The sequence below is a fragment of the Eublepharis macularius genome, chromosome 7 (assembly GCF_028583425.1).
Source record: "Eublepharis macularius isolate TG4126 chromosome 7, MPM_Emac_v1.0, whole genome shotgun sequence".
NCBI lineage: Eukaryota > Metazoa > Chordata > Lepidosauria > Squamata > Eublepharidae > Eublepharis > Eublepharis macularius.
This window is the reverse complement of record NC_072796.1, coordinates 54,692,394-54,719,700: the sequence shown is the minus strand read 5'-3', so window position 1 is coordinate 54,719,700 and position 27,307 is coordinate 54,692,394. Positions and strand designations below refer to the sequence as shown.

Below are 27,307 nucleotides of genomic sequence, written 5' to 3'. Positions count from 1 at the left end.
AGACTATTTGTGCAATTCTAAGAACTGAAGTCAATGGACTTAGAAAGGTGTAACTCAGTTTAGGATTGCACTGTTAAGCCTAAAGCCCTTTCTTGTTTGTTCTAGTATATTCTTTTTCTCTGTATGTTTTTAGCTGCTTTGGGTCCCCATTGGGGAGAAAACCAGAATAAAAATATACTAAATAAATAAATAGAGTAGACCACAAAATCCAAAGAGCAATAGTAGCCTATTACCTTCATAAAAACACTGTTAGGGTACTCTTTTGACTGCTCTGGAGAATACTAAATTGAGCCATATATTGAGGAGAGGATTCCTATAACTAGGAGATGATCTTCTTGCACTTGATGGAACTTGGTCTAATGGGCAAACTGCATGCCTTACGATCACTAGGAAATCTTTTCCACTATTGACTGTACTCTTAGTACCCCATATAAAATTAATCTTTATAGTTGATAATATAAGGACTGATACATTTTTTTTGTTACTTCTGCTTTCTGCCTTCGTTGGAACTTGCGTTTTCCAATTAGTGCTAGAGAGAGATCTGAATAATTGCTGGTTTTGAAGATATAAAAGGGAGCGCAGTTACTGTTCCTTCACCCCTCTGCTCCTTGCTGCAACCTGATAGCTTTTTGTAACAGGCATGATCTAACCCGATTAAGTCTGCAAACCACCTCCTTCATTCCATTTTAAGATTATTACAAACAGCAGCCTAGGTTTTCTTCCACCACCCTTGCTTCTTGTTAACATCACAGCTGCAGAATGGTTCTGGTGAACTCAAAGGAGTGCTTGTTACTTTGTGACTTTTTAAATTGGTTCCAATAAAGGTGTATTGTACTCCTGATGCTTGTCAATGTAGTGGCTTGGTTCACATGTACTGGCAAATCACAGTTTGGATCTACATGTATGGTCCTGCAATTGTGTTCTTCTCTTTCCCTTTCTTTCCTCTTGTATTACTTCCCTATGTTTCTGATTCAAGACAAGCAATAGTTTGCTGTCTATTCAAACTGGACAATCATAGTTTACACTTGTTGTCCAAACAAGGATTTCTATGATTTGACCCCCAGCATGTTTCAGGCTCCTGTTGCCTGCAGGCATCTGTCCAGCCTTCTTGGGTGATGGACCTGGCTGACTATTAGGACAGAAATGTCAGAGTGGCTGACTCTTGGGTGAATGGCATGTTAAACAAGCCAGGATCCATCACAGGATCCATCACAAGAGAGAAGGTTTCTTAAACAGATGCTTTTATTCCATGCTCTGTTTTAGAACAATTACATTCATTGCCCCTTGCCACCTTTTTTCTGTGGAAAAATATGGCCAAGATGAAATTTGGTGGTGCTCTGTGGACTTCCACTGCAGTTTCATATCACCCTTCCCTCTCCTTCTCTTCTTCCTGCTTTTCTGTCTGATTCCTCTGGTCCTTGGTTTTTTCTCTCTCAGCCCATCTGCTGTGCCCCTTCCTCATTTTTCTATGTCTCCTCTGAGCTGCTGTCAAGTACCTTTGTCCATCGTGCCCTTCCGCACCCCATCCCTTTCTCATTAACTGTGCTTCTGCTTCTTTAAGGAGCTAGGTTGTTCTTCCCATCCACCCCAGGTCTTCTCGCAAGCAGATTCTTCCTATTGCTAGCTATCCCCTATGCCATGGGGGATGCCAGGGAGATTACCCTCCTGTCTTTGGGAAAGGCAAAGGGTGAGTAACCCAACATAGGAGCAGAAGGGCAACTTGAATTTCCATACTCAGTGGCGACTATCATGGATGACTGCTAGAGCAAACCTCTTATCTGGACAGTTTCAGGTTGGTAGCCATGTTGATCTGCCATAGAACAAGGATTTTCATCCAGTGGCACCTTAGAGACCCAGCAAGATTTTCAGAATACACACTTTTACAAATTAAAGCTCCCTTCTTCATTATCTGAAGAAGTCATGACTGGAGTTTTTCTTGACTTAAACGTGGGCAGCTGTCAGCATAATCAGACCCTTGCAGGCGGGAGCTCTGTGGCAGTGCCTGCAACTGCCAGTTACTGCCTTCCTAATCACTGTTAGGTCATGATATTAGCAGTGCCAGCTGAGGCTCTGTGAGCTCTTCTTTATACTTAGGTTTGCCAGGTCTCCCAGGGCTCAAGGTGAGGGATGGAGGGGTCATAGAGGAGAGCTGTGACAGAAGCACTCATCTCGAGTATGTGCACAGCTTGTGCACGCTCCAGAACGCTTCCACATCGGGAATGATGTCATTCCATGTGTGATGTGGAAGCGTTCCAGAGTGCATGAGAGTGCACTCCAGAGGGTTCTTGTCCAATTCCTGCACCTTTCTGCCCTCTGGCCAGGTAAGAGGTGGTGGAGGCTGGAAGTGGGGGATCCCCAGCCCTCACCAGGGAAATAGGCACCCTACTTACACTATATCATGTTTTAGATGAGGGAGAGTTTATGGAACAAATTAAATTATTCTGCTTTGATGTTCCTGTCATTGTCACGTATTATTTGTATGCATGGCTAATGTGTCTGTATTGGCATCTGGCATGACATCATAACTGGTGGATCATAGGAACTCTGTGGGTGTGACTATCACTTCTGTGTTTCCACTTTATTTTTCTATTGTTATATTCTCCTTTAGATGTTGATGATAAGACTAGCTTCTCCAGTGTAAAGAGGGGTCAGTTAACTGGGCCATAAGATTGCCTTGTTTTGTCATTTTGAGCCATATTTTCTATTGCCGCTTCTTCTAAAGGTATTACAGGTTGAAGACAGTTAGTTGCTTAATTTTGAAACTTCTAATTCAAGAAAGGGTAATTTTCTCCCCCCTTTGCTGGTTGCCCTTTTAACTGAATGCCATGCTATCTTAGAGTATCATGTCAGGGCTGTCAAAAACAAAGGTCAAACTTTTAGACTTGAATTTCCAGAATGGGCACATTATTTACGCCATGACTGTGAAATGACTTGTGTTGGATTAGTTCCATTTAAAATCTACAGTCCTATTAAAATCAGCAAGCGTTAGAACCAAGCAACAGCTATATACTCCAGAGTAATGGACCTCAAGATTGCAGCTTCCTTTTCAGAAAGAATGAAAAATCTGTTTCTCACATTGATGAGCATTTTTTACTACTATGACAGACCACTTGCACATTCCTAAGGGCTTTATTCTCCATAATAGCTGTGCCAGGTTTCTCCAAAGAGCTATATAATCTTTTTTCAGATGTTCAAATTTAGTATTTGTTTAGATTAAACTGCTTTGGCCACTCTATTTGAAAATGTTTACCAAAATTGTTAGCTAACAATGCCACAATAGCCTTTCTATGGTAAGGTAATCTAATGCACCTCCTCACCTGTTGATTATAAAATGCTCCTTTTTGAGTACGTATACAAGAATCTAATAATCTTTCTCTGTCTCCCTTTTTAGATAGCCCTACTGCTGATGAGCTAAATTGTTTTATTGGAACCCTGTTCTACATTATCTTCACTAAGCATGGATGATGAAAAAAAGCAAAAGAATGATGAAGGTGACAAGAATGTACAAAGTGAATCAGTACAAGAAGTGTCGAAAAATATTTTGACTGAAATGGTTCACAGTGAGCCTTTCTCTAACCACATAATAAACAGATTTTCAACTGAAGGACAGAGGAACCCTGAGAAGAAAGCAGAAGAGAATGGCACTGCCAAGCGACCGTCATTTGAATCTGCAGATCAAGACCTTATTGAAACAAATATACTAGAAAACGAGCCTGTCTCAAAAAGATTAAAGCTGACTATTGTGGAACGCACCAAAGAGAACGACAGCAAATCACCTCGTGGTCCAGTGGGTGAAGATTCTGTTGATGGGAGTAGTTGTACTGTAGGTGAAACTATAGAAGGGGTAGAAAGAAGTCCCTGTAGCGATGGGTTTGTTTCCAAAGCTTTGTTTGTGCCTGAAGGTGATAATCCACAGGAAATACATGTGGAAATGGAACATTCCCAAGATGATAGTGCAATTCATCGTGCATCTACATCTTCCGCTCAAGATGATGAAACAAGTGTTAGCTGTAAAATTAGTGGCACTGTAAATGTTTCTAAGTGCAAAACCCGTCAAAGAGTTTTTTCCACTTATCCCGCTTTACAAAAGCATATTCAAGAGACCCATCTGAAGCAACCCAAAGAACATGCCAACCCACAGAGGGCTTCTAAATCAGACTACACTCCATCTTTAAAAATGCATATCAAGCAAGCTCACAGGCAACATGGATTATACTTTTGTGATCTCTGTGGTTTTCAGTCATTTGAGGAGAATCTCTTACATGCTCATTTTCTTGGCAAGACCCACCTCCGAAGACAAAACCTTGCTGCCCGGGGTGGGTTTGTAAAGATGTTGACGAAAAAATCTTTCCATAAAAAACAGCAATTCCCACTTAAAGAAAAGAATGCAAGAGTAAAATCTACAGTTAATAAGCCTCAAATAAGGAATACTTATTCAAATCAATTAAGAACCTCAAATAACAAGGCAAAGAATGTGAAAACAAGCAGCCAACTGTTTGTTGAAGTAATCCCATCTAAAAATATTTCCAGAGAAAATATTAACAATGAGAAAGTGTTTGTCTGCAATCCAGATGGAAATCGGGATGTCCAGGCTGAACAGCATATTTTAGGGTCCTCAGACTGCAATCCAGATGTATTTGAGCCTCTTAAGGGTAACCAAGAGACAATTAGCAATTTAAACACCACGGGGATGTTTGATAGTTTCCAACAAAAAAGGAATGCTTTAGCACGAAGAATAACTTTCAAACAAAGTGGTTCTTTCAGACGAAACCAGCAGATTAAGAGACGATATCAAATGCTGGGCATTGGTAAAAGAAGCAAGTCTGATTCCGGTTTGAAGCATAGCACTGGGAAAGAGTGCAGTCAGGATGATTTATCACAGGTCTCTTTAAAAGAAATGGAAGGTGATGTTAACCCTTTATTCACAGCAGCCTCAGAAAAACAAGAGCATAATCCATATGGAACAGATGCATGCTCTGTCGCCCTAGATCTTGACAGTTCTCCAAAGAAAACTCCAGATGTCCAGAAACCTCTGCATCCTTGTATTCTCTGTGGGTGTAGCTTACAGAGCCCCAAAGGCTGGGCATTAGTTGTTGATCAAGAACATGAGGAAGAACTGAAATTTCATTGTCAAGCTTGTGGCTGTTCTTACACATGCAGAGAGGACTTTGAAGAGTATTGTCAAAAGAGGAGCCAGCATATGGGTGGCTTCAAGATGAATTGTTGTCGTTGTTCATTTCTTGCCCCAAATTACATAAGCCTTGGGAAACACATGCGCGATAAGCACAGCATGTCCCATTATTGTATTACCTGCCTCCTGTATTTTCTAACTCAAGATGAAATGGCGGCTCATAACACAACTAAGCAGCATATTAGTTTGTCTCAAGAAAACCTTTTTCAGTCACCTAACAGTGAAGTGGCTATGCAAACTGCATCCTGCACTGCGGTGGAGTCAAGTACTATCCCAAAGGTAGTTTATGATATAGAAGTGAAGTCCTCAGTTGTACATCCTGGTAACGAGTTCAAGGAATCTATTCTAAGCAAAACCCAGTTTCAGTGTAAAAAATGTTTCTATAAAACAAGATCATCTTCTGTTCTTACAAGACATATAAAACTTCGACATGCTCAGGAATATCATTTCCTTTGTAAAGCATGCAATCTGTATTCATTAAGCAAAGAAGGAATGGAAAAACACATCAAGAGAAGTAAACACCTTGAAAATGCCAGAAAGAATAATATTGGTTTACGCTTTGAGGAATGTATTGAAAGGGTATGTGTAGGTACAAGTGATAGTAAAAAAATAACAGAACCTTCAGTTTATGGGAATTTAAAGTCTGAATCTGAAAATGAAAGTATAAATGTTCCATTCTGCACCCTGCAGAATGTATCAGTAAATAAAGAGTTGTTTCCCTCAGATGAAAGCGTTAAAGGCAGTGATTTGATTCTGGATAGTGCACCGAAGAGAGGGAGGCCTAAAGGCACTATTTCTCGAACATGCCCTCACTGTGGTTTATTGGCTTCCAGCGTTACAAACTTGACTGTCCACATTCGGCGAAAGCATAGTCACCAGTACAGCTATTTGTGTAAAGTATGCAATTATTATACTGTAACTAAAGGTGACATGGAACGCCATTGTGCTACTAAGAAGCATAAAGGCCGCTTGGAAGCCAATGGAAAACAAAATGTAGAAATTATTGTATGCCCAGAAGGAGGTAGTGTTGAAGTGAATAGCAAGAAAGTAACTAGTCCTGTGAGTGTTTTGAGTGAACCTGTTGACCATCGCAATCAGTCTTCACATTTGGACATTTCTGTTTTGGAAAGCCAGGAAGATGATCAGGACAGTGTTATCCAATTGCAGACTGAAAATGTACTTCAACTTCATGAACTGGATAGAAATCAGTGCTCTGCAGAAATAAAGCAGCATAGAATTGTAGAAATAGGTAGTGTTAATCAAGATGGAGACTCATTGACTCAAACAAGACCTGCAAATATAAATGAGAATCAATGTGATTACTGTAATTTTGTTGCACATTCTTTTTCTTCTCTGGAAGTTCACGTAAAACGCAAGCACACTAAAGAATTCGAATACTACTGCATGGCTTGTGACTATTATGCAGTTACTTGCCGAGAGATGATTAGGCATGCAGCAACAGAGAAGCACAAAATCAAAAGACAATCTTATACTTGCACTTCTGGAGAGGAGACAGATGCAGCTGATATTGCCAAAGAAAATGCTATAACATCTCAAGAACATCAACCCATGGAAGATTTTCAGATTGTATTGGATGAAACAAAATACAAAAACAATGTTGAAGAGGAAAACGTTAGGAAGCAGGAGACTCTGAAAGTTGAGAAGTTGCCTAATTCAGCTTCAAAAGACAGTGCTACTTCAAAGGGTTGTAAAGAAGACCATGTACTTGATGCCATAAATATTGAACTCGAAGGTGAAGCTAACCAAAGCAGAGAGAACATACATGGCGAGGGACTCAAAAAAACTGTTCAAAAAGATGTAGTAGTTAAGCTTGACGAGATAATTGCATTTAAACAAACCATTGGTTGTGTTCTGCAGGAAAGTGTAGATAGTCGAGCAACAGTGAATCCAAGTTGTGATTTTACCACAGAAACTGGCACTAAAAGCTTGGCTTTTGGCAAAGAATCTTTGAACTTGAATTTCACAAACAACAGGAACAAGTTAGAAGATGATACTGAAAAAGAATTTGGAAGCACTGAGGTACCTGCAGAGGAAGTAAAGGCAGAAGAAACCCATTTAACTGAACTTTCAGAAACATGCAGTACAGCAGAGGAGCAAACTATAAATGAAAGCACTGAAAGAGCTATGCAAAACATGCATATCTTACATGAAGAAAAAGGCTTTCATGAGGGTTCTATCATAGACGAAGAAGATTCATTGATAGATGCACAACATGAAGCTGAAGTGTCTGTTCACACAGTTTGGAGTGCTGATGGCTCAACTATTGAAGGTGTGCAAGAGAGTAGTAATGAGGCTATGAACAACTTTTCCAGTACTTATCGTAGAGTGAAGGAAGGTACAATAGTACAAAGTTGTGGTCAGTTTGATTCCTCCATAGTAAAACTAAAAGGCCATGAGGAAGGTTGTGAGCCAACAGATCATTTTGTGGAAGGACAGAATCTGAGTGGACTGAAAGTATATGACTTAGCTGTGAAAGTAGAGGCCTCACAAAGTCGTGGGAGTAAGAAGAAAGTGGAAGGAAATCCCCTCAGGGAATCTACTCGTATTCGCTGTGATGACTGTGGTTTTTTAGCGGACGGTTTGAGTGGACTAAATGTTCACATAACCATGAAGCATCCTTCAAAAGAGAAACATTTCCACTGTTTACTGTGTGGAAAATCATTTTATACAGAAAGCAACCTTCATCAGCACTTGGCTAGTGCTGGCCACATGAGAAATGAAGAAGCAAGTGTTGAGGAGCTGCCAGAGGGGGGCACCACCTTTAAATGTGTTAAATGCACAGAGCCATTTGACTCTGAACAAAACCTTTTTCTTCATATTAAAGAACAACATGAAGAACTGCTCCGGGAGGTCAATAAATACATTGTTGAAGATACAGAACAAATCAACCGTGAGCGAGAAGAGAATAAAGGCAATATTTGCAAATATTGTGGGAAGATGTGCCGAAGCAGTCATTCCATGGCGTTCCTAGCTCACATTCGCACACATACAGGTATGTATCAAAACGTTGCTTTCCTTTTGCTTGTTTGCTTTCCCATCATCATTCCTTTCATTAGCCAGTTGAATATATTAATTTTATGTTAGCTGCCTGATATTCTGCAGCTGAACTTCAGAAGTACTCTTTAGTTAGAGTAACTGGAGCCAAAAGCACAAGTGGACTCTTGGAATATTCTTAGCTGTGATTTCCTGTGTGTTACAGATATAGCTAGAAACATACTGGGTTCGACCAAGAAAATCATAGGAAATGTCTTTACACCCCCCACCCCACCCCCACCCATCCCCACACAAACCAGGGCTAGCCTGGCCCCATAGCTAGACATGACACAAAGGGAGCCTTCCCTAGAATGCAACAACTTTGGAGAGGGGCATGAAACAGAAGAGTCACACAGTTCTAGGGCCTTGTATTGATTTGATGAGCAGTCTGACCCATATCTATAAATACATGTGTTGAGGTCCAAGTGCAGAGAGCATCTAAGGATGAAAGGAATGTCCAGCTTCACAGAAGCTGGAGATATAATTCAAGGATGGTTGTATTGGTTGAGGGCCAAAAGAAATTCATATGTATGAGAAACCTGTAACCACTAATTCTATGTAGACATTAAGATAAAATTTAGCAAGCATGAACTAATAATTTTTATATACTTTAAGAAGATGTTTCAATTTTAGATAACCTTCTCAGGTGTATGAAGTTATAAGATAATCAGTTAGCCCTGTTCCTGCTGCTTTGCTTCTGTTGCCTGCTTTTCTCTGTGAGGGCCATGGATTCCCATTCTGCCTCTATCCACAACCTCCAAAAGAACTATTCAGTGTGCCACCGGCTGCCTTTTAAACTCTGCAGCTTGTCCAGTGAGTCCCCCCCCCACCCCCGCTTCAGTTCTTTGGTTTGACATTAGGATTCTCTGATTTGCCATTGGTTTCCTTGCTGTGGTTTGGTTCTCTTGGGCTTTGTTGGTTCAGCTCATGTTGGGAGTGAGACTTGCATTGGGATTGACTTTTGGCTAGGGGTAGCCTTTGCTTAAGGTTTCTTTTTGCTTGGATAGCCTTGGAAAAGTTTCCCCCTTAGGAAATAATGGAGAGTGGCTGGGGATACCTTGTTCAGGAGACCATAGAATTGGATCCCGGGGTCCAATCTTCTGAAACAGGGAGTCTTTAGTGGACAGGAATGAGTAGGTACCCTGCGAATCTAGTGAGATTTGCTTGAAAAATGCTCCCCCCGACCCTCAAATAGTTTTCCCCATAGAGATTAATGGCTAGATAAATTTGGGATTCTCTAATCTTACTGAACTGGATTAGAGAATCTAACCCATATTTCTGGGCTACTAAGTTTTTATGGTATCTCTGACACCTGGATTTGGATTGAACTGAAATTTTTTTTGGTATACAGTTACACCCTCAGCAAAGATTCTGCGTAGTATTATTTGTGTACTATATTTGGTAGCAAACTTAAAACATTATTGGAGCATACTTTTTGCTGGGAATTAAATGACTTGACACTTAAGGCTTCTTAAATGCGTGCGTATATCTGAATCAGACATGACCAGAGTCATCCAGAACACTTGTCATTATTAGTGTACATTTTACAGAATATATCCCCCAGGCCCACATAAAATTTGTTAATTGGAGTGTAGTTTATAATAATGAGAACTTTATTTTAATTTGGAAAATATTTACCTTGCAAATGACTGTCTTTGTTTTGCTTTCCTAATGGTAGAGTGCTTGCTACTTTTTCTATTGTCAAGCAACTGCACTCCCTCCACTTTATTTTCCTTTCTCTTTTTCTTCCCCCTCCCCAAAAGCTTAGTGTTAGAAGAGTGCTGCCTTTATAGAAATGCTTCTTATATGCTGTGGTAGGTGTGCAAGCAAACCCAGCAGTAGAGATGAGCAGTCAGTAACTACCAGGGCTCACATATTGGAGCACCCAGAATTTCAAATATGCACATTGTGTGCAGCTTTGTGTGTGGGAATCTGGTCTTGTCATAGGAAATAGCTTGCACACACGGGCCTTTGTATTTTAAACAGCTGGTAACTGTGCTGTTTCCTTTATGTGCTGTGTTCTTCTCCCAAGTCATTTTGTCACGGGCCTAGTGTCTTTACCGAGCCAGCTGTATTCTGGTGTTTGTCTCTCTCACTAAGGGACTTAAGGTACAACTCTGTATCCACCAGTGCTTGGCACACCACCTGTTCATTTGGGTTACACCAAGATTGACAAGGGCCAAGCAAAATACAAGAAATGCAAATGAAAGGCAACTGCCTGCCCAGAGACTGCTCTCCATCTCTTTCCTTCTCCCCTTTCTTTCAGTATTTCTTCCTTTCCCCTTCTGTTATCATAACTCTATCTGAAAGATGCCTTTGCATCTTTAGAGGTAGGAGAAGTGGATACCTCAGCTAAGCCACTTTGCATTTGTGCTCCAGTAGGCTAGTCATCAGGAAAATGCAAGTGCCTGGCTCTCAAACCCTAAACTCCCACCATCCTCTCCAACTTAGGTTTCCTTAAAGCTGCAGTAAGACCTCTGAACAGCACTTTTACAAAAGAGTCTCCTGAACTAGAGGCTTGGTTCTTTGCCTCCTTGCTTTATAACTATGTTCTGTGTGTTTAGCGGAGCCTACTGCTGGCCTCTTGCTTGAAGTCCACAAAGACCTGAAGCTGCTGCTGCGAAAGTGTGCTCGGATTAGTTCAGGCTTGCCTTCTGTTTCCTAATAGTCATAATAACTGGGATTCTCCACCCATGTTTATGGGGATTATTACCTTAGAGAACTTTCAAATGAATCAGGCAGATGTTCAACTGGAAAGGGTTTTTTTCATTAGAGAGAAATAAAAGGCAAACAGAAGACCACACCCAGCACACCTATAGAGCTAACTTAAGAAAACCAGGGAGGAAACTGGGAGAAAGCAGTTTCAGGGAGGGCGATAGTTACGAGTCTCAAAGAGCAGAGGAGTCTGTGGATACAGCAAAATGACCAGCATTTCACAGAGAAGAGAAGAAGAGGCCCAAATGGATTTGAGGGTGTTTGGTGGGTCCCAAGACACACGCGGAACACATAGGTGGAGAACCCAGTTATAGGATAAAATGTTCCCTGAGGCAAGCTGATATCTTGTTCCCGAAAACAATAACTTAATGGTTTGTCCGGAGGTAGAACAGTAAGTTGGGAGAGGCTGGAAGTGACTATCTGGGCTAGACTATAGGTGAAAATATTGCTTGATGACCTGGTAAGCATCAGGTGGGAAAGCTACCAGGTTTGCTGATTAGGATATGTGTGCGAGGGGCAGTGTAGCAGAGCGTTGATGGGATTAGACAAGGGGTCTTAGGAAACCTCATTATCTCTACATCTCTCTGTGGCATGGAGGGGCTGTCAGTCAGTCAACTGCTTCTGACTCATACTCTGGTAGTTATCTGGGCTCCTGCCTAGTTGACATTTGCTGTGCCTTGAAGTTTATGATATTCCATCCATAAGCTGCACTCTCAGCGGGGAGAGAGATCTGACTGCTAAAATGTAGCCCTTCATCACTATCCCTTGTGCTTATGTGTCACATTTGTTTAAAAATATTTTCAACCCCCTCCCCTAAGTACAGCACAGGAAGTGGAGGTAACAGCCAGAACGCCATACAGTTCATCCACGGTCTTCCTGTGCAGTCACACATGGGACTGCGCACACGCAGGCCTGCTGATACCGGAGATTTCTTTAGCTCAATAACACCAGGGGGCGCTCTCGCCTCCCAGCGCGTATGCGCAGCCGTTTTCCCGCCCAAACAGCCTATAGGAGGCGGAGCGCCCCACACATACCCTCAGTTTCCTTTTCGCTGCCGATAGATGAGGTTTCTGGCTCTTCTGTTCGTTCGCGATGTCAGATACTGCTTTATTCAAATGGTGCGTCACCTGCAATCGAAAGATGACCAGGTCAGACGGCCACTCTAATTGTCTTTACTGCCTGGGAGAAACCCATAACACCCAGGCCTGTAAACATTGCCGCGCCTTTATCTCTAAGGCTAGGGCAGAAAGAGCGGATCGTTTGCACGCTTCGCTTTGGCAACGTGCTATGGCGGTTGTGGATCCTCCGGCAAAGGCACCACCATCTGCTACGTCTGGCTCTACCCCTCGACCCGCTGAAACCGCGAGCTCCAAGACCCCTCGCTCCTTACCTTCTCCGAGCCACTCGGAGTCGAGGCCGAGAGATCATTCCATCTCCTCGGTTCGGAGCGCATTGGAGCCAGCCCCATTGGTTCCGAAGGTCCCTCGGAGCCGACCTTCCTCGACTTCATCTGCCGCTCTGACCTTGGACCGGGCTGGCTCTCGGAGTTGAACGCCGTTGGTGTCGAGACCAACACCTCCACCTTCACAGGGTGCGACTTCTTCGAATCCGATGGCTTCGGAACCAGCTGTCTCCTCTGAGCTCAACAAGAAGAAGAAAAAGAGAAAACATTCTTCTAAGCGAGATAAGGCGGTCTTGGAGAAACTGATTTCATCTCTGTTGTTGGCTCCTTCGGAAGCGATTGGTTCCGATCCGCCTGAAAAGAGACGCAAGGACTCTGACGCTTGGGCTCCTACCCCAACAATCACCTCGCAGCAAGATGACCCGGTACTGATTGAAAAGCCCCCAACTCTGTCGGGATGGCCGCGATCGACCTCCCATGAATCAGGATCGATTCGATCTGGTCGCAGCTACCAGAGTGGATCGGACCATCGGTACAGCCCGTATCCCACTCAGGGCCGATCGAGAGAGCGCCACAGCAGCGAGGGTTGGGCTGCCTCATACTACTTGGAGGATAGCCCGCTTCACTCGGATCGTTCGTACAGAAGGGAATCACTTTCTCCTTCGTTCAGGACTCGATCATACGACGACTCCCGTAGAATACCGCGTCTCTCAGAAGTTGACTACCATCGAGGTCGACCGAGATATAGTGAGTCCCCTCCTTCGGATTCACCCGATGCTAAGATTGGCCCGGTCGAAGAACCATCTCCCACGGACGACTTCAGGGCCTACAATGAATTGCTCCAGCAGATGGCTAAGGCGTTAGATCTGGAAGTGACTTCAACAGAGTCGAAGTTTACAGATAAGATCTATCAACACATCTACTCCGGATCTACGCCTTCTGTGGCTTTCTCACTGATCGATGGGTTCGTGGATTTGTGGAAGAAGCTCAATGTAAAACCTGCTTCCATCCCTGCCACTAACCGGAAGGTTGAAGGTCTCTACCGCACCAAAGATGATAATCATCCCTTCTTATCGATCCATCCGCCCCCTTCCTCATTAATAACAGAGGAGATGCAGGCGAGATCTAAGCAAGGTTCCATGTCGGCCCCTAAAACTGTATACGTCAGCTGCCTTCGCCATCAAGGTGGCCAACTATGCGGCCATGATGTCAGCCTACCAGCTCTTCCTGTGGAAGAAAGTGGCTGCTTTCCTCCCGAGGCTCCCCGAAGACCAGCGGACTCTCCTTCGAGTCATCCAAGAGGAGGCTACCCACCTTTCTAGACATCAGATAAACGCGAGCAGGAGTTTGTCTGACACATCTGCACGTTCCTTGCTCTCTGCAGTGGTCCTGCGACGGTTTGCGTGGCTCCCCACGACCGCTCTCCCGCCTGAGACGAGGAATAGAGTCGAGGACTTGCCCTTTGAAGGAGCTCTACTTTTCTTGCAGAAGACAGATGAATATCTGTCGAAAAAGAGGACAGATCGACTTACAGCGCGGTCCTATGGCGTCCTGCACCAGACCCCTCAACAGCCTTCTAGACCCTTTTTTAGGTCTTCTCAGCGAGGCAGACCATATCGGTACCAGCCTTATCACGGGTATTCGTATCAATCCCAGAGAAGCTACCAAAGCCCTCAACAGTGTTTTTCGAGACACAGACAGGGTCACCAAGCCTGGTTCTCAGCAACAACAGGCTAAGGAAGCCCCCCAGTCCCACAAACAATTCTGACAATTACAGGGACCTGAACCCATGTTTGGATTCAGGCTTAGTGCATACTGGAGGGAGTGGCTTTCCATTGGTTCCGATGTTTGGGTTTCTGATATTGTTCAGTTTGGTTATAAAATTGAGTTTTTTGAGTTTACCTTATTTACGCCTCCCTGTCTTTTCTTCGGGGCCTCCACATGCGGAGATCCTAGCTGAGTTGGCCACTCTACTTCAGAAGGGTGCGATTGAAGAGGTGCCCCACGATTCTGCTTCCTTGGGGTTCTACTCTAATCTATTCATGGTGGAGAAGAAGGATGGGGGTCTCAGGCCCATTCTAGACTTACGGGCCCTTAATAAGCTGGTTAGAATTCGAAAATTCAAAATGGTCACCTTACAGATGGTTTTGACCCTCTTACCCATGCACTCTTGGTTTGCTGTCCTTGACTTGAAGGATGCTTATTTTCATATTTCCATTTTTCCCGAACACAAAAAGTACCTTCGGTTTACTTATGATCACAAGATTTATCAATATCGGGTTCGACCCTTTGGCTTGGCTACATCCCCTAGGGTATTTACAAAGTGTATGGCTGTGGTGGTGCTTCACCTATGGCTGCAGGGCTGTCGATTATTTCCATATCTAGATGACTGGCTCCTAGTGGGCAGCTCAGCTGAAGATGTGTCCAAGCAGGTGTCCCTTATGTTAGGCTTATGTCTTAAACTGGGACTGTTTGTAAATCAAAAGAAGTTGAAACTGGCCCCTGTTCGGTCTGTTCAGTTTATAGGGGTTGTGTTAGATGGGGTCAAAATGCTGGTTTCCTGCCCTCAGACAGAGCTTCTAGGATTAAAGGCCTTATCCTTAGACTTCAACGGTGCCACTTTCAATCAGCCCATTTTATTAAAACTCTTCTGGGGTGCCTAGCTTCTACTACAGCTGTAATTCCGCTTGCTAGGCTGTTTATGAGGCCCTTGCAATTATGGTTTAATGCCACTTTCTCACCTAACTGTGACTCTCAGAACAGGAGGCTTTCGGTCCCTAGACGGGTAGTGGCCTCTTTGGAATGGTGGCTTGAGGATGCGAATTTGTTTAAGGGGGTAAAGTTTGGGTATCGTCAAACTCAGCTGTCAGTAACCACCGACGCTTCCCTGTTGGGTTGGGGAGCTCACTGTGAGGGTAGATATGCCCACAGGACATGGTCAGAGGCTGAGAGTTCAGGACACATTAACCTCCTTGAATTAAGAGCTATTTCAAATGCACTGATCTCCTTTTCAGATACCGTGCGAAACAAGCCCGTGCAAGTGTTGACGGACAACATGACTGCAATGTTTTATGTCAACAAACAGGGTGGCACGGCATCGGTGACCCTTTGTACCGAGGCAATGAAGCTGTGGACTTGGGCCATACGGCACTCAGTGTGGCTACGAGCGGTACACATCCCGGGGTTGGAGAACCTCCAGGCGGACCAGCTGAGCAGGCTACACCGGGATGTTCACGAGTGGTCTCTTCGGGACAAGTACCTGCTTCCGATCTTCTCAATGTGGGGGTTCCCAGATCTGGACCTCTTTGCCTCAGTGGACAATCGCAAGACCCATCGCTATTGTTCCAGAGGGGGTGTAGGCCCCGGGTCAGATGGGGATGCATTTCAAGTCGAGTGGTTGGGTCCTCTGTGTTATGTGTTTCCCCCATTCCCTCTGTTAGCCAGGGTTCTCAGCAAGATCCAGGGGGACCGGGCGACAGTCATTCTGATAGTCCCTTTTTGGCCAAGACATCCCTGGTTTCACACTCTCCTTCTATTACAGACTCAGTCGATCAGGTTGCCGCTTGTTCTGGACCTTCTGTCTTGGAAGGGAGTTCTGCACCACGACATTCCACGACTCAAACTGACAGCCTGGCTGATCAGCCCGGAGCGGGTTTCTCTGAGGCCGTGACTCATGTATTGTTAAATGCTAGGCGCCTTTCCACTAGGCAATCCTTTGCATTCAAGTGGAATCGTTTTTCTGGGTGGTGTCAACGCCGGAATCTAGACCCCTTTTATTCCTCCTTGCTTGAGATTCTGGATTTCCTCTGGGAGGTTAAGCTAGGGGGTTTGGCCAATAGCTCTGTCAAAGTTTACTTGGCAGCAATTTCTGCTTTCCATCCTCCTATTGAGAAAAAGTCGGTGTTTTCCCACTACACTTCTCGGTTGTTCCTTAAGGGGTTAAATAATTTGTATCCCCCGGTCCGTGCTATTGTTCCTCAGTGGTCCTTACCTTTAGTTTTGACTAGGTTGATGTCCAAGCCCTTTGAGCCTCTGGCTACCTGCCAGTTACGCTACCTTTCTTTGAAAGTGGCTTTCCTTGTGGCGGTTACTTCAGCTAGAAGGGTGGGGGAGTTAGCTGCACTGTCTTCAGAACCCCCCTATTTAAAGGTTCATGCAGATTGTTGTTTTGTTTTGTTTTGAGGACCAAGATTGAGTTTTTACCGAAAGTAGTGTCTCAATTTCATTTGTCACAGGAACTTGTTTTACCTGTTTTTTTCCCTACACAGTCTTCTGCTGTGGAGAGGGCCCTTCACTCTCTGGATGTCCGCAGGGCTATACTGTTTTATTTGGATCGTACCAAGTTTTTTCGGCTAGATCCTAATTTGTTTGTTTTGCGGGACAAAAAAAAGGTAGAAAGGCGACATCTCAGACCATTGCGAGATGGGTGGTCCAGACTGTTTTAGCATGTTATGATTCTGTTAACTTACCCTGTCCTTTGGAGGTGCATGCCCATTCCACTAGGTCCTTGGCGTCTTCAGCGGCTCTTCTGAGAGGTGTCCCTCTTCATGACATCTGCAGAGCGGCGACGTGGGCCTCAGTGGATACTTTCATAAAGCATTATGCGCTGGATGTCCTAGATCGAAAGGAGACAGCAGTGGGCACGGCAGTGTTACACTCTATTTTTGAGTGACATGTCTGTGGCGCCTCCACCCAGGTATTAAGCTTTGTAATCTTCCCATGTGGGACTGCATAGGAAGACCGTGGATGAAAAACAGGTTTCGCTTACCGTAACTGTTGTTCATCTAGGTTTTCCGTGCAGGCATACATGCCCTCCCTCCTTCCCTGCTGTAAGTTGTTGTTGGTTTTGTTACGGCGGCGAAAGGGGAACTGAGGGTATGTGTGGGGCGCTCCGCCTCCTATAGGCCGTTTGGGCGGGAAAACGGCTGCGCATGCGCGCTGGGAGGTGAGAGCGCCCCCTGGTGTTATTGAGCTAAAGAAATCTCCGGTATCAGCAGGCCTGCGCGTGCGTAGTCCCATGTGTGCCTGCACGGAAGACCTAGATGAACAACAGTTACAGTAAGCGAAACCTGTTTTTACCACCACCACCCTCATAATACTAATTTATAAGCACAGAACTTGTGGAGCCTATGAAAAGAAATGAGTTTATGTCTTTTGATTGTAGACTACTAATTTTGAACCAGGCCTATAAAATTCTGTAAGCAGATTTGGTATGGGACCTCTTTTCCCACAATGAGATCATCAGTGTTACATTAGTCATTGCCACTGTCCTCAGATCTTTGTTAGCTTTGTAATATAGCTTTGAAGAGGGAGGGTTTAGAGAGAAGAATCAGTGGAGAAGAGGGCTGCTTAAGCCACCTCTGCCTGCTAGTTTCCCCCTTCAAATGTCCCTGCGGACATGTACAAGGGAGAACTGGCAGGTGCAAGGAGAATTAAGCATCTTTTCTCCTACCTGGTGAGTCTCCTGTACAAATCTTCCCTTCCCCCTGTTCATTTGTATGATCTTTAAAAGGTGGGTATGGAACCTACATTTGATTATTGATGAAGGAGGTTCACCTATGGCTGGGAGATGATGGCTTGTTATAGTTTTCTCACTGTGTAGACAAGCAGCCCATGTACTGAACAGTTGGTGAGGTGGTCAAATATCCCCCCTTTGGCAACCCTATCTAATACCTTAAATGGTATATATGGAAACAAGAGTGTATGATTATCACGAAAATGAGAACTGGTCATTGAGAAGACAGTGGTGGAATCATCATGGTACCTGAACTAGTTGGGCCTAGTGATTTAAACTCTGTGCTATGCCACACTTTCTGTTCTCTTTTTATGTTTTATATTAAGTGGAAAAATTTAAAACAACACTTTTGTCAAAAATGCATAAGCTGCAGTTCTAAATTTATGTAAAAATTCACTGCTATGTTTCTATAAACCTGCCATACATTCTTTATTTTAAATAGACAGCTTTTCTAAATCACTGAGCTCTGCTTAGACAAGTAGTGTCTCTCTGGTTGAATTTATGAGTGGATTTGAATAATAAATTCACATTTCAATGAACATATTTTCATTAAAACTGTAAGGTTTATTTTACTGTACTTTTAAATAATGGCTTATTATAGAAGCTGTAGTTTAAATTCATGCAGTAGTTGAAACTTAGTGCACAGTTTTACAAGAAAGAGAATGAAAAGGTAAGAAATAGAAAACATTATAAAAAGAATATTAATATTCTTCATGCAATCCTAAAACAGGTTTTTTTGTTTGTTTCTTTAAAAGAAAACAAAGCTGAGTCTAGGTAATGTTTTTAAAATCCAGCCAGGGAGACCTGGCCTTACCTTTAAGCGTCATCAGGAGTCTCATTGTAACTACAGTATTTTTGCTTAACCCCACGTGGAAGCATTTCAGCCTTCTTTTTTAGCCTGCCAATAGTATATTTGTGTGTAATGTTTCAGGAAATGTTTTAATTTTGAATCGGCTGATGAGTCTTTAGGAGGTATAGTCATGTTCACATGGTCAGAACGGCTTTTATAAGCCCTTAATATGCCCTCTTAAGGCAGATAAAATGGAATAAAACTACAGGGAAGATGCTAATGGAGCTCTCTTTAGAATTCTTTATGCAACTGTCTGGTCAAGACATGTTGCTTATAATTGATGTGTCCATTACTTGAATTCTCTTGTAATTATAGTCAATAAGTCTTGTAAATGTGTTAAAGCTCACTAAAAGCATACAAATTCAAGAACAGAGTAAGGCTAATAATTTAAAATAATCAATGTAGGCATTTCAGCACTTAATTTCCCTTGTGTGTTGATAGCTGATCATTCTTAATCCATTAAGATTTATTTAGTCGTTTACAATGCAAAATAGGTTTGCACTGGTCACTTGTGCCATTTGAAAATGTCCACCAGGTTAAGTGCAGAATGTAGTCCATTAGTCTTCCTTGACTATATGTATTAATTGCATTTAAAATCAAGTTAATGTGGATGTGAAAGTGAGGTAACTATCAATATATGACAAAGAAACCCTACTTACATAAGTTACATCATTGATTGTAACATTTAGTAAAAGTTAGCACACTTTTTAACATCTTGTGTACGTCTTATCACCATGTGTATTTTTATTGTGCTTTGCATTAGTGAATATACAGAAAAACAGCTTTGGAGGTTGACAACACATATCTACCATTTCATTTTGCAAGTCATTTTTTGGGAAGAGTTGCAGAACAGTATTTAATCTATCCTCTTTCTCAGTGCACCTTAAAATGAATTGCTTTTCTGATAACTTTGCTTATGCACATAAAATAGGAATGCTGGTATTTTTATTAATAGTTAACTGGAAGAGGTTTTTACTCTTCCAATTCCTGTTTTTTCCCCCTCTTCATACTTTTTGATTTACTGAATGCTTTATTTAATGTTTCTTCCCATCTTCTGTACAATAAAAGCAGATCTGTATGAAATAAATGGGTTTTGGTCATCAAGATTGGGAGGCAGAAGAATAACACTACAACATATTCTCGTGTGTGGAGAAAAATGGCTGGCGCAAATGGTCACATTTGCATGAGTATAATATCAGATTTCATATGATATTTATATACTCTTGAACTCTTTTGATTTCTTTCCATGTGCTTATATCTTTAAAATGCTACTGCCTCCTACATGAGCAATTCAAGCCACTAGGAATTCCAAATCATAGATAATCAAGGTTTCCCAAATGCCTTATGCTAATTTCCAAACTTCTCACGTAGCAAAGGGGAGGTTATATATGATATGGGATAACAAGCAAGTCCATCACACACTGACAAGTGAAAATGAGGAACTATAAAGAAAAGCAAAAAAGAAATATTAGAGGTGGAAGACTTTTCAACTTCAATTCAAGCATGTAATTAGGAACCAGAAATCTGCAAACATAGTCACCTTTGAGTCTTCTTTATGATTTTCTCAGAATCCTCTAACTTAAGTCTCTTCTAAAGTAAAGATTCAATGCTCAAATGTCAATTTTCCTAATTTACAGTACTTGTGTATTAGGGAGGAGTCATGGCTCCATGGCAGATCATCTGTTTTTCATGAAGAAGGTGGTAGGTTTAGTCTATGGCATCTCCAGTTAAAAGGATCAGGTAGCAGTTGATGTGAAAAACTTTCTGCATGAAACATTAAAAAGTCACTGTGTTAGTCAGAGTGGACAATACTGACCTTGATAGACCGATGTTCTGACTCCATATAAGACAACATTATGTATTAATTTTCTATAATTTTTTCAGAATGGCATTCCATTTCAGTTTAACCATGTGATGACAATGCATTGAGAAGAAAACTTCATTCTGGGGAAGTGGAGAGGTAACAGTGGGTTAGTTCTATCAGCTTTTCTGCTGGTGAAAAAGGAGTCGTCCCCTTTGATCACCCAAAAGGACTGTGCTGGGGATCATGGGGTCTGGATGAACAAAAGCCATGTGGGACAGAGATTGCAGTAGGGAAGTAGAGAGAGAGAGTGAAAAATTTGGCTGGATCCAACCCACTGATATAAGAACCAGTAATGTCAAGTAATGACTGACAATGAAAGTTAATGCATTTTTAAGACCCACCATAGATCTAATGGAGACTTGCTAACACTAAGTCTCAGAGACAGAAATTTGAGACCTGGGACTCCAATCTTCATTTTGTATTATGTGCATTACAGCTTTTATAAATCAGCCATTTATAAATCAGCAGTCATACTTTAATTCAATTTTTTCCTTTATTTAGAGTATCATATGAGAGAAGGTAGTCCCAAGCAGAGCCCTGTGGCACAGAGTGGTAAGCTGCAGTACTGCAGCCCAAGCTCTGCTCATAACCTGAGTTCGATCCTGGCGGAAGCCAGGTTCAAGTAGCCAGCTCAAGGTTGACTCAACCTTCCATCCTTCCAAGGTTGGTAAAATAAGTACCCAGTTTCCTGGGGGTAAAGTGGAGATGACTGGGGAAGGCAATGGCAAACCACCCTGTAAAAAGTTTGCCAAGAAAATGTCGAGATGCAACATCCCCCCATGGGGCAGTAATGACTCGGTGCTTGCACAGGGGACTACCTTTACCTTTTACCCGTGTTATTTTATTAGCATGTGAGCCACTTGTTCATGGAAAGATCTTTCAAGATCAACAGTTGGTTCCATATATTTAGTATATTTATCAGAGCCACATGGGATCTTGCTATGGCCAAGCATCTGCCATGTTGATGAAATAATTTGAAAAGGGGTTAGGGTTGCCAACTTTCAGGAGACTGGAGATCTCCTGGAGTTACAACTGATCTCCAGACAACAGTGGACAGCTCCCCTGGAGGAAATAGCTTCTTTGGAAGGGAGACTCTATGCAATTATACCCTGCTCAGATTCCTCCCCTCCCCGAATTCTGCCTTCCCCAGGCTCCACCCCCTTATCTCAAGGAAATCCCCCACCCAGAATTAAGATCCCTAAAAGAGTCCTTATTTGCCACATTCTTGCCTTCCTTTCTGGCCTGCCTAATCCAGCACTTGTTACTTCCTATTTGAGGAATTTTTTTTGCCAAGGTAGGGCATCCCTTAAATGCTATTCAGTGGGGAATTCTCCAATACCCCTACTTAGAGTATATTCAACATCAGTTACTTCAGTTAAGTTAATCTTTATTGGCATCAGTTGGCACAATATTCACAATACAAGAAACATAGAAAAACAAAGTTACTTCTGGAACCGCTCCTGATGGAATTTTATAGCCATATAGAGAAACATTGCTACATTCTCAGTGGTTTTAGGCAGGGTGTCATTCAGAAGGTGAAAGACCTTTAGAGAATCCGGGAAGCCCCTCATATTAACTAATTCTGCTTCTAAATATTTAAGACACAAGTCTGCATATAGTTGGCAATAAAGCAGGACATGCAAAACTGTCTCAATACTATCATGATCACAGTGACTATCTATGTATGGGATCTTGTTATATCTGCCAAATAAGATTGAAGATGGCATCGCATTGAATCTTGCAAGGGAGAAGGCTCTGCGAAGATGTGGAAATAAGAAGCCATGCCACCAATCTTGAGGGGGATCTCAAAGCTTAGAGGGGAACAGGTAACCTCAGTTACTTGTTTTATGCACGCCAATTTTTATAGACCTGCCATTCATTTAGCAGCCATGCTTCTTTCAATGCTATACAGAACAAAGGTGTAATGTGGTCCTTTATTTATATAAAAGTGTAAAGGGAAAAAAGGGACAACGGTCAAAAATAAATTAATGGAATGGCTAAGTTGAGTTGAGCATATTGTTGGAGTACAATAGACTAGGGCAGGCTTTGTGGAAAAGACCATTTTTATCAGGAATATGAGGAAGAGTTGTGGACTGGAGGGAGGGAATACAGAATGCACCATGGCAGAAGTCATGAACAAGGAGAGAAGGAATGGACTGGTAGCAGATGAAAAGAAGAACAGTATTTTCTATACGGGGACAGGCTTGTAGAGTTCCCTTATTGCTGCAGTCGCTGCTGATACGGCTTCCGCATGGCTGGTTTTTGAGTATTTTCCTGCCCCAGTCCTCTTGCAGTTGCCATTCCCCTCCAGGCCACCAAGCCATTTTCAGTTTTTTTTAAAAAAAAAATTGGCAGATGAATATTTCTTTAAAACATTTCCATGGCATCTTCCCATCCCAAGGCAAAAAACATTAAAACATTTAAGAAATTAAAACAGCAGTTAAAATAGAGTATATATAAAATAATTCAATAAAAACTACCATAACAAAACCAAGGGAAAAGGTCAATCGCAGTTATTGGTGGTAGGCCAAACACATACACAAAAAAGTCTTCACTTGCTGGCCGAAGAGAATAATGGAGGGATTCAGATGAATCTTCCTGGGGAGGGAGTTGCAAAGTTTTGATGCCATGACTAGGAAGGTCCTTAATTGGGTTGCCACCAGTCTGTCCTTAGTTGGCAGGGGCACTTGAAACAGAACCTCTGAACATGACCTGAACAAATGGGTAGGTTCATATGAGAGAAGGTAATCCCAAGTATGCTGTCCTCAAGCCATAAGGGGCTTTAAGAGTCAGTACCAGCATCTTGAATTGAGCCCAGAAGTAAATTGGGAGCTAGTGTAGATGGAACAAAACTGGAATTATATGGAACCTAAGACCCACTCTAGTCAACATTTTAGCTGTAGCTTCCTGTACCAACTGTAGCTTATGAACAGTCTTCAAGGGCATCCCTACATAGAGATTATTGTAGTAATCTAATCTAGATGTTAACAGGGCATGCATTACAGTGGCAAAATCCCACCTAGGAAGAGCTACAGCTGGCTCAGTAGTTAAAGCTGCTGAAAAGCACTCTTGCCCACTGCCACAGTCTGTTTATTCAACAAGAGGGCTGGGTCCAGCAGCACCCCCAAGCTATGAATCTGCTCCTTTTGAAGGAATGCAACACTATACATAGCAGGACATACTTCAATTCCTGGATCAAACCTTCCCTCTACCAGTAGCGCCTCAGTTTTGTTGGGATTTAGTTTTAGCTTGTTAGCCCGTATCCATCTCAAGTGTGTCTCCAGGCAACTGTTCATGGTTTCTACAGTCTCTCTGAGATCTATTGGAAGCACAAAATAGAGCTGAGTATCCTCTACATATTGGTGGCAAGTCAGCTCAAATATCTTGATGACCTATCCTAGAGGTTTACATGGATGTTGAAAGACGGGGGGGGGGGGGGCAAGATTAGAACCTTGCAGAATTCTGTAGGCCAGAAGCCAAGGGACGGAACAACAGTCATCCAATACCACAGTCTGAAACCTCTTGATTTAGGACTGAAGCCACTGCAGAGTAGTGCCTCCCTGTTCCAACCCCAAAAGGCTATCCAGAAGGATACCATGATTAATGGCATCAAATACTGCTGAGAGCTACAGGAGAACTAGCAGGGCTGTGCTGTAAGGAAATGGCTCAAAGAGATACTTTGTCAAAGGGATAGGGATTGTAGACTATACTGCTGTGCACTGTTTGTTACTATTGATTATTACATCATGTAAAATTGCTTATGTTTGGTTTCAATGTGGTTTGAGCTCTGTATCAGATTTCTGCGTGTTTTCAAATTTCTGCAATCTATACCCAATTATATTATTTATTGAACGTCCCAGCTGTTGTCATATTGACTCATATCATACTATGTGATCTGCCTTAAGTCTCAGTGATAAAGGCGAACTATAAATAACAGAAATAAATAAAAACAGGGTCACAAGTCTCCTGGCATAGGTCGTTCACCATGGTGTCCAAGGCTGTTTCAGGCCTGAAAGCAGATTAGAACACATACAAACAGTGCACTTTGTGTTGCAAATTTGGGAAATATCAGAGAAAAGCCAGGGAAACTGTGGGAGGTGCATGAATGGACCAGAATGTTATGGAGAAGCAAAAAAAAAAAATCTCCAACAGGCTTGAACCTGAGCAAATAGCCCGTGTGATAATGGCCAAAACGACTGAAATAAGGAACAAAGTAATCAGAGAGTAATAAGATAATGCTTAAAGTGACTTACTTGGACTCTTCCAGAGCCTGGCCATTTTCAGCAGTGGCATCCACCTTGTGAAAGAAACTCTCTGGAGAGGTGAAGGAGGAGCCATTCTTAGACATTTTTAGGAAGTGTCAAAAAGCCATTTTACTTGTTAGGGCTTTTAATGGGGTTTGAGTTGCAAGTGTTTTCTAGAGGAAGTATATTAATGAGTTTTTATTATATTATGTGTTAGAATTGTAAGCTGCCTTGAGTAACAGAGAAAGCAGTAGGGATGCCAGTCCCCTGGTGGTAGGGATGCCAGACCCTGGCGCGGGCGGGGAATCCCCCACCCCCCACCCCCTGCCCCCACTTACCTGGCCAGTGGGGTGGGGGGGCTTGTTTCAGGCCCGTTTTGGTGTGGATTGGGCCTGTTTGGGGCCACTGTGGAGTGCAGGAGCGCTCCTGCACTCTGCAGCAGCCCCAATCCAAGCTCCTGTGGTGCATGGGCACATTCCCAGGGGCACTTCCTGGAAGTGTGTCATCGTGCTTGCACATGCACACATCCCCACCACAAGAGGTAAGTACAAGGAGCCAGTCCCTCCCACCGGGAGGTAAAGAGGGACTGGCAACCCTACTTGTTGGGGATGGGGGAACGCCCCGCTCCCAGCCTCTGCCCCCCACTGCCACTTAACCTGGCCGGCAGGGGGAAAAGGACTAGGGAACAGGCCCGGAAGGCAAAAAAATCTCCTGGGTACTCACCACCAGGTGCGATGATGTCACTTCCAAGTGACGTTGCACCTGGCAGGAGCACATGCGCAAGAAAATCACCCAAAGTAAGTACCAGGTCCCTGCTGGGAGGGTAAGGGGACCTGGCAACTGTAGGAAGGAAGAGTATAAATAAATGTTGGGAAGGAAAATAATGCCTTGGAAAATGTTAAAGAGGCAGATACATATAATGGCAGGGATCTAACCAGCTATTTTAGCTCATACAATAGGCATGGGTTAGCACACTGGGACTTTTTAAAAAGAGAAATTGGCCCCCATGACATGCTATAAACTGATATTGAAATTCCCCTCCATTTCAAAAGCAGTTTGCCAAATGGAAAAGTGAACTTTTATTTGAGAAAATGCCTGTGAGGTTACAGAAATAGTGTTATGGTTCTTCAGATTACAGCTGAATGGATCAGATCTAATTAATAATAGTAAGTGTTGATATTAAAGCGACAGTGTTCAGATATTGATATCAAAATTGAGTTTACCCGAGATCTCTGAGGGCATCAAGGAACCTGGCTGAATTGTACAGATTGCAAAGTAGTTATTTGCAGGAGATCAGGAAATAAACAGAACCAATGGGCCAGTAGTGAGAACAGAAAAGGAACATGTTTACTATGTAATGAGTTGGAGAAAGAAACCAAAAGAATATGGAATTGAATCTGCAAGATATCTTAGCTTTTTATGAAATAAAATGGAAATATAAATATATCTAGAGTGCTTTACCATAACTGGCCATAGCCTTGGCATTATATATGGCATAATTAGTATTTAAACTCATGAGTTAAAACATCACCTTCACTACTTTGAATTTAATGTGGAGGTATATTGACTTTACTCAAATTTATGTTATTTTCATGGGTCTCTTTATAGAAAGCAGTGTTGATCTGGAATGCCACCAAATTAATAGTTAATTCAGTTTTATCTGGTTAATTTAAATAAACTGGAATTTTCCAGCATGATTGATAGAATGTGATCTCTGTTAGCTGCAGTCTCAACCTGCTTTTGACATTTAAACATATAAAGCTGACTAGATATAACCATTCAGGTGCTAAATATATTTTACATCTACTTCTAACAGTAGAAATGGAAGTATTAAGATATCTGGCTTCATTGTCATTGAACTGTGAAATATTCAACCTTGTCTGCCCGTGCTTAGTACTGTTGACTTTTTTATTTCTGTTGGAAGATTAAAATTAAATGCTTCATTTTTCGTCAGCTTTTGGGAATTAAATTGAAATTTAAGACTCTAAATTTTTTTTTTTTACTGAGATCTTCAATTTAAACAAAGTCTTCTTTGAGGATATTCTGTGTTCAAGGGCACAGTAGAAAGGTTCATTGATCAACTATGATGTACTGAAACATTTTTCTTATCTGAGCTCTTTTATGTATATTTATTAAAGATCCCATATTTCATATTATGCTTGGAGGAAGTTCTTCACAAAACATATTATTGGAGGAAGTTCTTCACAAAACATATCCCAAACATAATTTGAAGTATCTGCAAGCATATTGCACTTACTCTTAACTGCAATTCTGGGATTTATGGATATAGAGATCTGCTAGTCCTATAAAAGTTGGAAAGGGTCATAGCATTCTTTTAAAAGATGTCATCTCTTAGATTCCCAGTACTGACACCTGACAAATTTAATGAATTCATTTTTGAGATAATAAAATTGCCTTAATCTGATTGGAAAGTCATCTATGGTTACAGTGAGCAATTTCGCTTTTTCTTGG

The 27,307-nt window shown here is 42.4% G+C and overlaps 1 protein-coding gene across 1 annotated transcript in view; it reads left to right on the top strand.

The window, feature by feature from the left end:
- Nucleotides 1–3,457: 3,457 nt before the first annotated feature.
- Nucleotides 3,458–27,307, top strand: part of ZNF407 (zinc finger protein 407) — a 527,028-nt gene continuing 503,178 nt past the window's right edge. The window contains exon 1 of the mRNA XM_054985255.1: nucleotides 3,458–8,204. Coding sequence (XP_054841230.1) covers nucleotides 3,458–8,204 — 4,747 coding nt within the window. The remainder of the gene's footprint in view (nucleotides 8,205–27,307) is intronic.